At 48.6% G+C, this 11,875-nt stretch overlaps 1 protein-coding gene across 3 annotated transcripts in view; it reads left to right on the forward strand.

Moving 5' to 3' along the window:
* Positions 1-9,032, forward strand: part of SHFL (shiftless antiviral inhibitor of ribosomal frameshifting) — a 30,032-nt gene extending 21,000 nt beyond the window's left edge. For all 3 annotated transcript variants that reach the window (XM_078603569.1, XM_078603572.1, XM_078603571.1), the window contains 2 exons: positions 7,301-7,452; positions 8,460-9,032. In XM_078603569.1, coding sequence (XP_078459695.1) covers positions 7,301-7,452; positions 8,460-8,662 — 355 coding nt within the window. In that variant the 3' untranslated portion in view covers positions 8,663-9,032. The remainder of the gene's footprint in view (positions 1-7,300; positions 7,453-8,459) is intronic.
* The last annotated feature ends 2,843 nt before the right edge of the window (positions 9,033-11,875 follow it).

Genomic DNA, 11,875 nt, shown 5'->3' on the forward strand with positions numbered 1-11,875 from the left:
GTAGCTAAGAAAGTCCAACGTATTTAGCAGTATAACAGATTAATCAGCATCTCAGTACTATAGTGTGACGTGAGCAATTGAAACAATATAAAAACATTGAAGAAATAAGCAGAAATTAGTGTACATTAAAGAGCAGCAGTATGCACAGGTAAGTTGAGAAGCAGGCTACAGTCTAGATTATAGACTGCCAGTATGTCGACTCAATGACCTAAGCATTGCTACAGTCGACATATAAAGCTAGCAATACGGTCAGCAGCTGAAAAAGCAAGATATAGTCGACATGAAAGGCTGGCAGTACACTGAGTATGGTAAAGAAGCAGGCAACAGATTATAGACTGGCATACTCATAATGGACAAAAGCAAAATTAGCAGTGTAGATAATAGAGTGCCAGTGCACTGACATTAATTAATCAGCAGGCAGCAGGCCAGAGGACAGACTGGTAAATACACCGTCGCATCGTCATAAAAACACCTAAAAAATATTTAGCAACCTAATAATGAATTATTAGTTTTCTGCACACAAACATTATTGTCATATTTTGCAACTTATTAGTTTCATAATAGTAAACAATGAACCTGCGTTCTTAGCGAAAGATTCAATAAAATTGTACTTTACATTGCCGTGGTGAGGCCTAGTCCTGTGCAGAGCCTGCGGCTTCGCCTAGATTGCCCAGCCGGAGGAGGTGACACATTGCCAGGCTGGGTGCTGGGCCGCTCTCCGCACCCACGCAGCAATAATGCTATGTAAGCGCTATAATATTAATATCTACGGACTTTATATCAGTAATTGCACGCATTGGGGTGGGGGGGGACATAAGACTGTGAAGAATTAACCTCAGCGTTGTGTGTATATTTTTTAAGCATTGTTAACGTGAATGGAAATTCTTAGCGATCATGTGTGCGTTGCTAGGGGCAACTCCTGTCAGTGTTTCGAGAAATGCGCATTTGCGTGCTTTGTCTCGCGGTCGGTGGCAAAAATATATAAATAAAGAGAAATCACACAAAAACACAATTTTAACAAATTTAAAGGTGACGGACGGGAAATGGAAATAGGGCTTGCCCACCGCGGGGCTTACGTCGTGGTACCTGTCTTAATTTTTTTCACATAAACCCCACCGTTTGAGAGCCAAATGCCTCGCAAGCGCGCGTGCGCAGACGGACAGACAGACAAAAAAATACTTTTATAGGTTAGACTAGCGGGAAGTACCCGGCGTTGCCCGGGTGAAAAATATATTTCAAAACTTCTCTTAAAAACCTTACATATACTGTACATACACAGATACTAAGGTATTGTGAAAGCCCGGCGAGCCGTTTGTCCATTTCTCCACCAACAAAATTATAAGAAGCTTGCACAAGTCCAAAAAGTTATAGAAAGTGGGGGGTAAATAGTTGATCTAAAAGGTTTCCGAAAATTGTCGACCCCCACCCCCTCAAAAAAATATATTTACCCCCACGTAGGGATATATACCTGCATACCCTACATACAACAGAGTACGTAGTATCTATTTTTCGATTTAAAGCTTTTGTGACTGCAGGGATTCATATTCTTGGTTCTTTCGGTAAAGCCACGTAGAAGGGAAATAATAAAATAATACAAATTAAACAATTAAATTCTCACGACGTTTCGGCCACAACGCAAGCAGCCGTCCTCACGTGAAGAACAGAGCTGTCGGAAAGACAGAATCCTAATAAACACTGCTGGCTGCTGCTGTTCTTTATTATTAAAATTTCCCTTCCTTTATTACTGGTAATCCTACATAATACACGAGCATAATATGACTTTTAAACCCCCCACCGCCTACACATTCCACAAGGAGTGACTAACCCCATATCTGCATTTGTCATCAACATGCTAAATTCCTCTGTTGATATGTAAACTCCTTTGTCACGGCGCTCTCCTCCTCCCACCCAGCTTAAAATATGCTTCCAAGCTTAGCAGTATTTATTAGGATGCTGTCTTTCCGACAGCTCTGTTCTTCACCTAAGGACGTCTGCTTGCGTTGTGGCCGAAACGTCGTGAGAATTGTTATTTTTATTATTTTATTATTTCCCTTCTACGTGACTTTACCGAAAGAACCAAGAATAATAAGTATCTGTTGACTCTGTAGTTGTATCTACTGACTGTACAGAAGTATCTACTGAGCCAGTAGTAGCTACTGACTGTATAGTAGTATTTACTGACTGTAGCAGTATTTACTGACCGTAGTGGTATATACTGACTGTTTTAGTATCTACTAATTCTATATAGCAGTATCTACCAACTCGATAGCAGTATCTACTATCACTACAGCAGTGCATACTGACTGCGGTGGTACCTGCTATGATTACAGCAGTGAATACTGACTGTGGTGTTACCTTCTATGCTTACAGCAGTGCAAACTGCTGTGGTGGTACCTGCTTTCACTACATCAGTGCATACTAACTGTGGTGATACCTGCTTTCACTACAGAAGAGCATAACTACTGTGGAGGTGCCTGCTATCACTACAGCAGTGCATACTGATTGTGATGGAACCTGCTATCACTGTAGCAGTGCATAACGACTGTGGTGGTTACCTGCTATCACTGCAGCAGTGCATACTGATTGTGATGGAACCTGCTATCACTGTAGCAGTGCATACTGACTGTGGTGGTACCTATGACTACAGAAGTGCATACCGACTTTGGTGGTACCTGTTATCACTACAGCAGTTCATATTGACTGTGGTGGTTCCTGCTATCACTACAGCAGTGCATACCGACTGTGGTTGTCCCTGCTATCACTGCAGCATTGCATACCGACTGTGGTGGTTCCTGCTATCAGTACAGCAGTGCATACCGACTGTGGTGGTACCTGCTATGACTACAGAAGTGCATACTGACTGGTGGTACCTGCTATTAAAGCAGTGCATACTGACTGTGGTGGTAACTGCTGTGATTACAGCAGTGCATACTGTAGTTGTACCTGCTATCACTGCAGTACTGCATACCGACTGTGGTGGTTCCTGCTATCACTACAGCAGTGCATACTGACTGTGGTGGTACCTGCCTTGACCACAGCAGTGCATACCGACTTTGGTGGTACCTGCTTTCACTACAGCAGTGCATACCAACTATGGTGGAACCTGCTTTCACTACAGCAGTGCATACTGACTGTGGTGGTAACTGCTTTCATTACTGCAGCGCATACTGACCGTGGTGGTACCTGGTTTCACTACAGCAGTGCATACTGACTGTGGTGGTACCTGCTATTACCACAGCAGTGCATACCGACTTTGGTGGTACCTGCTTTCAATACAGCAGTGCATACTGTGGTGGTACCTGCTATGATTACAGCAGTGCATACTGACTGTGATGGTACCTGCTACCACTACAGTAATACATGCTGACTCTATAGCCGGATATATCGACTCTATAGCAGAAAGTACTCACCTGACAGAGTGGCGTGGTGAGGCCTAGTCCCATGCAGAGCCCCCGACCTCGCCTAGATTGCCCAGCCGGCGGAGGCTGGGGGCTGGGCCGCTACCCCCCCACCATTCTCCCGCTTGCGCTACAATCATACTATCTAAGCGCTATAATATTAGTATCTACCGACCCTATAGTATTAAGTGCATACATTGGGGTGGGGGGGGGGAGAGAAGAGGACATGACACTTTGATGAATTTACCTCAGCGTTGCGTGTATTTTTTGTAGCATTTTGAACGCGAAGGAGAAATCCCCTCCACCGATGACGCGCATGCGTTGCTCGGGGCAACCCCTGGGCAGCTGTAGCGGTTCGAGGAGATAATTAAATAATGCTACATAGCACTTAGGGGTCGGCACGGTTTGAACCGACTCAAACTGGTTTCAAATTGAGCAAACCAAACCAAACCAGCGACGACTGAACCAAACCAAACCAAAACCAAACCAAACTAAGCTAAACCAAACCTCTTGAGTTGGCTTGAACCGAAAAGATGCGCGGCAAACAATATTCGCATTCAATACAAATATCAAGTGTATTAATCGCTAATTTCTACGCAGGCTTTCTTCATATTGAGATTCACTAGCAAGTACTGGACGACGATGTCGTCCACAGCCATCTCCTCAAGCTTGGCACGCCCAATGTCCTTGAACGCAGTGTGGTAGTTCAATGGCAGTGAAACCCCAACACTAGGCAACATCCGCGCCCACGAGCGCACACACATCTCGGCCTTGAACGTGCACTTGTGCAGGTTTGGTCGGTCGAGAAAGGAGCGCTTGGCGGCCGAGTTTGCTCTCTCGGAGGGCACGGACGACGCCGGGATAGGCAAATAGTCGAGGGCCACGCGTCGTAGGCGCGGGTACTTGCCGCCGTACAGCTTCCACCACTCGACGACGTCCATGCTCAGGTCCTGAGTCGGCTCAAGCAGGAAGCGGTCGACCTCGGACGCGGCGCCGTCGTGAGCGTTAGGCGCGTAGACCATGTCAAAGAGGATGTTAATGCCGCCACGCGGCGCCGCCTTCGGCGCCGCGTCCGTCGTCAACGCTGGGTAGCGCTGGTTGAGAATGTCCGTCATCATGTCCTTGATATTGCTGTACTCGGTGCTCGAGGCCGCGGGCTTGGGGTGGCGCAGGTCGAGAAAGCGGGCGACGCGGCTTGGTTCGGACGAGAGAAGGTCGCTGTACTTGACCATGTAGTCGGAGATGGTCACGGCGGCCGAGCTCACGACCACATGAGGACTCGGGCAGTGGGTCATGCAGTGGCTCAAGAGAGGCTCCTGCGCCGTGATGGCGTTCGAGATGGTGCAGTACTCCTCGGCGCCCATGGCATCGGAGATGGCCGCCGGCTTCTCCAAGAACTGGCAGAGCAGCGCCGCCTGTTCCCACTGCTCGTCCGACAAGCCGGCCTGGCTCCGCGACCAGCCGGGCTCAAGGCAGATGGCGTCGATCACTTGGCGCTGCCTTAGCGACGCCGTGAGCATCACGTACGTGCTACCCCAACGTGTGACCACGTCGAGGCAAGGCGGCTGCAGCGGGCACTTGAGGTAGTGCCGCGCGAGCGACGTGTAGGCCGCCCTCTTCGTCTTGCTCTTGCGGATAGCGCCGAGCGTCGCGCGGAGGCTGCGCAGCAGTGTCTCGAACGCGCCGAATGAGGCCTTGACGCCGAGGTTGACGCAGTGCGCGATGCACCGCAAGCAGCACGTCGAGCGCAGGTTGCTCCCCTCGAGGAGCGTGAGGGACTTGGCGGATGCGACGGCGTCAGAACCGCTGTCGGTGACGACGGCGAGCAGGCACGGCCACACGCCAAAGTCGTCGAGCAGCTCGTGCAGGCGCTGCGCCATGCGCTTGCGCACGCCTTCGCCCGGGGCCACCCAAAAGAAGTCAATGATGCAGTTGCACATGGAGAACGACGCCGGGTCCATCCAGTGGAGGGTGACCGAGAAGAAGCCGGTCATGGCGTCGTTTGTCCAACCGTCGTAGGTCAAGGAGACGCAAGAGCCAAAAGTAGTAAAGTACTGTAGCACGAGTAGCTTGAGGACGACATACATCTCGAGCATGCGGCGCTTGACCGTGCGCTCAGACTTGGGCTCGTAACCCGGGGCAGCTCGTTGAAGAAGAGTCGTAAAGGGATCCGATGTTACGTGTTTATGGCCTAGACCACTCGTCGCGATGTACTCGGCGACAAAGCTGTCCATGGCCTTGCTCGCGTGCGCTGACATGGGCGTGGCCATCTTGGACTGCATGAGCAAACCCTTCCCCGTCGGCGGCGACGTGACGACCGTGGGCGACTCGGGGTCGACGATCCCATGGGTCTTGAGATGCTTGATACGGGTGCCCGAGGAGGTGGAGCCCGCGTACTGGAGGGTGCAGATCTTGCAGGTCCGGCTCTGCACGTCGCCCGCGGCCTGGCTCGTCTCAAAGTACTCGTCGTGCCACAGCGCTCGGGACACACGGGCCTTCTTGGGCTTGGGCTGCGTCGCGGTCTGCAGCGCTGCGGCGCCGAGGGTGCGCATGAGGCTCTGCCGCGTGTCGCCACGCGTGGCGTCCGGGCTCTCACGTTCGCTCGCCATCGGCTCCTCGTCGCTACCGGCGTGTTTGGTCTCTTCCACGTCGTGGATGAGATACCTTGTGATGCTGGAGCCGCCGGGGATGGCGCCGTCTTGAGCCGCTCGAGCCATGGAGATGCAATTGCAAAGTGAATTCGCAGGCAAAGGCAACTACAGCATGTCCTTTCGTGTCGCCTTTACAACCAACCAAACTAGTTTGAGCCGGTTCCACCCTGTCCGAGCCAAACCGAGTCGGTTTTCGTAGCCCCAAACCAAACCGAACCAGTTCAAACAGAGCCAAACCAAACCGATTTGGTTCGGTTCAAACCGCGGTTTGGTGGTTTGAGCCAAACCGTGCCGACCCCTAATAGCACTAAATTGTTAATTTAACTACTTTAAAGTTGACCGATGTGAAAACGGAATAGCGCTGGCTCACCACAGCAGGGCCGGCCCGAGGCATAAGCGAACTAAGCGGCTGCTTGGGGCCCCCTGGCCACCTTCTAGCACAGATGAGTCTGCGTGGTGGGAGGGGGGCCCCCAAATCAAATTCTGCTTAGGGCCCCCAAGAGGCTCGGGCCGGCACTGCACCACAGGGCAGAGGTCGCAAACGGGTTTTGATTCCTTATCCGTACCCGTAACCGGCCGCACCAGGGTCGCAAACGGGTACCCGTATCCGGCCGTACCCTACCCGTACCCGGCCGCATCAGGGTCGCAAACGGGTTCCCGTACCCATACCCGGCCGGGTACGGGTAGCCGGGTATTGGGTAGGGTACGGGTATCGGGTACCCGGTTGCGACCTCTGCCACAGGGCTTATGGCGTGGTACCTAGCTACTTTGCAAGTGTGCTTCCACACAGAAACAGACAGACGGACAGAACAGAAAATTCCTTTTATTGGTAAGATTCTCAAAATAAACAACAAATTAATAATGAATACGTATCGATAAAACCTTCTGAAGTGATCACAAGCATGGAACAAATCGATGGGGTCGTCAAGACCTTTCCCAAGCATCGCACGTCTTCTGATGCCCTGGGCGCTCATGGTACAGAAGTCCTTAAACTGCCTATAATTTTTTTGATTTAAAGCTTTCGTGACTGCAGGGATTCATCTTCTTGGTTCTTTCGGTAAAGTCACTACGTGACTTTACCGAAAGAACCAAGAAGATGCCTATAATTTGTACTGCTATCGTGTTTTTGTATTATTTGTGGTTGTAACGTTCTGACCCGCCCCTAACTGGACATCTGTGAAAAAGAGCTTCATAGCTCATCGGATTCCTCCGGTATAAATAAATATTGTGCTTCTGCTTGTTTGTGAGCAGCGGCTGGGGACAGATGGGCGTGCCATCGCCGTGCTACCAGTGCCAGGCCGGCGTGTGCCCCACGCGCGTGCAGCGCCCCAAAACGCACAGTGCCGCGCGCCCTTCCGGGCAGCAGCACAGCTGCATGGCCGAGGACTGCTACAACCGCCAGGGTGAGGGCCACAACGCCACTCCGTCGCCTCTCGCGATCCGCTAGCATTTATAAGCGACGATCGAATCGAATTTGCTGTCTCGCAGACCCGCAGGAGTTTCGCGGGGGAAGGTGGGGGGGCGATGTTGCTGTGCATTTCTCCCAATGAGTGTTTTTTGCAGACAATTTCCAAAATTTTGACCGTGATGCCGGCATTCCCTCCCATCGTCTCTTTCACAAGATCTTGTAACCTCGCTCAATGCAAGAAATATATTAATTATTTTTTTCAACTTCAGGAGTGATGTTTGTTGATGGCCGATGGGAATTTTGGGCCTGTGCTAAGCAACTGTGATAGAAAAAAAGATTTGGGCAAGGCAGCATATTGGTCTGGGGGTAGTTACCGACAGCATCCCGATGAAGAAATTAACACTTAAGTAAAGCGCGTGAGTGAATCGACATAATTCTCTGATCCGTTCTCTATACCGCTATCGTTTTATCAGCATAATATAAACACAAACCTCACTTTAAAACATCACGACATGCATAAATAACCAACTCAATAAGTTTTGTTGCTGTAATTGTTTGGGTGGAGAAGTACAGTAGCATTTAACACGTACCACTCATGAAAACTCCGTGACCCTAAGTTTGATTCTCAGCCAAGGTTAACATGAGTGACACTTGAACCAATCCTATTTAGTTTGTTGTCCAACCCCCGCACCCCCGATCAGCACGTGTTCTACGTACGGCGGGCAAGAAGTTATGATTATGACGACAAGTCTCGGCAGATGGTTGACATTGGATGACAATCATGAGAGACGGAAATTGGCTGCCTAATCATGGGGGTGGTGAGGACGGACGATAGGAATTGCCTGACGACGATGGCGGTGAGCATCTTTGTAATGATGGCAGTGGTGATAGAACTTCTTTCGCACCGTACGTGGCCAACCGTAGATGACTGCGATACGATGATGGTAGTGCGGCGAGAGGCTAACATCCGTGTGCTGTGTGCACCATGAATGCGCGTGGCAGGCCCCGGGGTTACCGGGACGCACTGTGTGCACCCGCGCACCTTGCAGGTGAGGCGCCGGCGGCGCGTGTTGCACGCGAGCGAGCCGCACATCAGCACCGCCTCCACGGTGGCCACGTGCATCAGCCAGGGCAGCCTCGTGGAGCACGAGGACGTCCTCATCGAGCAGGACCTCTTGGAGGAGGACGAGAATCGGCACCACTGACCGTGCCGCGAGTGGGGATCGAACACGAGTCGCGCGCGAGCCTCCTCCGCTCCTTTGCGTTGGGTCGTGTTTTTAAATCGAGCTATAAAAGTTTCTAAACCCAACGATGATCCCTTGTTTATCGAAGATGGGGGTGGATGAACGGTGCGGTGGTTTTTGTGCATTGCGCTGTGAACCCAGCGAAGCAAGTTCGATCCTCGGCCACCACTAAAAAGCAGTGCGGAGTGGTATCTGAACTGGTCCTGGATGCCCCCTTTGTTAAACCGCGCTGACAAGCTGAGTGGAGTATGGCCAAACATTCCTCGTGAACAACACTGCTTTAGGATATTTGACCATTTTTTTTGTGTCCCAAATTTTTATTCATAAAAAATATTTTATTCCACATCCTCCCTCGCATCATACATTGCACTATTTTGACACTCCGGGCAGCAATTTCAAGGGGCATCGAAGGTATCGGGCATACCGGACTTATCAGGGCAGGCGGGAGGTTTTTTTTCCCCTTTTTAAAGTGCTCTTGTAATTGTTTTGATTTAACCTTGTTTTGGACTTTTTGTGTTTATTCATATTATAAACAGTGATGTGCACGAGGTGAAAAATGTTCCGAAAAAAAAGTATTTGCAGTCGGCATGTGAGACGTGATAACAATGGCTCTTTCATGCATCATGCTATCGTGCTGTGTAGCCAGATGGAAATTCAGTAGGTACCTTGAAACACATACTCTTATACTCTTAGTTCTTTCGGTAAAGTCACGTAGGTAAAAAATGAAATAAAAATTAATAAAAATAAAACAATAAAAATCACGACGTTTCGGAGGCAACACAAGTCTCCGTCATCAGGTGGGACCGTCACAGCCAGATTTGCTGCATCAAGTGAAGGAGGGATTCAAGATGTAAGCTCTTAAGTACCAGTAATTGTTTCTGTGGGGTGGTTTATTTGAAATGTTACGGTTAGTGGAGGTACACTGGCCAACTGGAGAGCATCTACTCTATACGCGACTAATCTATATGCTTGGATGTATGTTTGTTTCTTTCTATACTCTCCACGAAATTCAATGAACAAGGAGTCTTTTGAAAACTAAAGTAGTTTATATTATATTAAAACAATACAAATACTTTTTAAATTTCGATTCAAAGCTTTCGTGACTGCAGGGATTTATCTTCTTGGTTTTTTCGATAAAGTCATGTAGAAGGGAAATAATAAAATGATAAAAATAAAACATAAAATAATTCTCACAACGTTTCGGCCACAACGCAAGCAGCCGTCCTCAGGTGAAGAACAGGTCTGTCGGAAAGACAGACGTGAGAATTATTTTATTATGTTTTATTTTATTATTTCCCTTCTACGTGACTTTACCGAAAAAACCAATAAGATAAATACTTTTTACCTGATAAATCTGCTTAGCTGCTCTATCATTTACAATAGCTTGGCATGTGATGGCAAACTCTTGTAAATTCGTACAATGGATAGGGTTATAGAGGGCGGGGTGGCACAGAGAGCTGTTGAAACTTAATGGCTTCTCTTTAGTCTCCAATAAAACCACCTCCATAACAAGGATCAACAACATCTATACAGCATATCTCAATGTAAAACCAAATACACTTGTATGTGCGTGTAGCGCAAGGACGTGCGGTCAGGGGAGACAGAGCCTCACCTGTTATACTCCAATGAAAATAGCTGTTACGAAAAAAAAGAATCATCAAATAAAAAATATCATTTTCCACTGATCTGTGTTATAAATGTCATTTCTGTACGATTACAATAATTTTTATAGTCAAAATCGCCAAATTTGCGGAGCTCCGCTGCAAATACAGGAAGAGACGAGAGGTGAGGCAGCGACGCGCTCAGCCTCCCCTCTGATTGTGCAACCCCTGTTCTGTAATGCTGCGTGTTTTCATAAGGCGAATTGGATATAATTCTATGAATGTATTAGGGAACACATTTTTATAACACGTATACGAGTGAACAGAACTACGTTACGCGAGTAGGAATAAGCAGTTGTAAGGCTACCTCGGTGTAGCATCACACAAGGTGGGATGCTGCTGGATGCTCTTGATGCTACCCACACGCCTCAGTCTTTGTTCAGCCTGCGTACGCACATCAAGTGTTATCGCAGACCGTGGCTTACCCTATATTGTACAGAGTGCTTCAACATTTTTTTAACACTTATATGGGACTATCGTTTTTAAGGGAAAAAGAACGGATAATACACTGTAACATGATTAAAAAATGTTATGTTAATAGCGTCAAAAAGTCAAAGAGTCTCCACTTGTTCGCCATCATTGTCAATACATGCCTGGAATCTTCTTCAGGTGGCCTCCAGAGCCCGGAGGCGCATTTCTTGTGGTATTGTTGCAAATTCTCACAAGTATTACCATTTTTTTGAAGCACCCTGTACATTATTTATTGTAGCGCGATTTTCCATAACGCGGTGTTCTTCAGGAACGCAACTACTGCGTTACAGGAGAGCAGACTGTATAATCATGCAGGGTCTCGAACTCAGGACACTGCTATATCTTCCATATCGTTCGTCTCTTTGCTATATCTCTTCTGTCGTCTCACAATGAGTTTATGGATAGGAAAGGGGTGGGGGCAAAATTATATCTGCTCGGGGCCACCAAATAGGCCAGCACCACCACTGCCTGAATGTACCACGAGGAGGCGTTTCAAGTCTTGAGCTCGCAGTCTCAGACTCGCATACTCGACATGCCCCTCAACCATCGCCCACAAACACCGCCTTGTTGTGAAAGAGCCAACGCAAGATGATCCCTGGGTTTGATCTTCCACGAAGCTCATGGTCCACCCTAAACTGTATTCACTGCACAAACCACGGCAGTAGATTCGGATACCTGATGCACAAGTGGAAAATGAAAAACTCCCCAGTAGTGTGTGACTGGTCATCCAGAACAGACCGTACAGCATACAATGATGCAACGCCCGATCCACAAATACAAAAGAGACATCTCAGTGATGATGATACACTCCACTGCTTTTGGCGCGATTGTCTGGCTTGACCACCTGAATGTGAGATTGCAGTTGTTGCTCTGCGTCTACATTAGCCATACGAAAGAAGATGAAGACCCATCGCCCAGCTTGAGGGCACGGTGGGGTCTAAATAAGGAATTCACCATAAAAACACATGATTTCAGTAAAACAAATCCATATGATCTCGCAAGTGCGTGTCACACAACGGCATATCAAACAGAATGTGACAAT

This window comes from Lampetra planeri, chromosome 20 (assembly GCF_965212315.1).
Source record: "Lampetra planeri chromosome 20, kcLamPlan1.2.h2, whole genome shotgun sequence".
In the NCBI taxonomy this organism is placed as follows: Eukaryota; Metazoa; Chordata; class Hyperoartia; order Petromyzontiformes; family Petromyzontidae; genus Lampetra; species Lampetra planeri.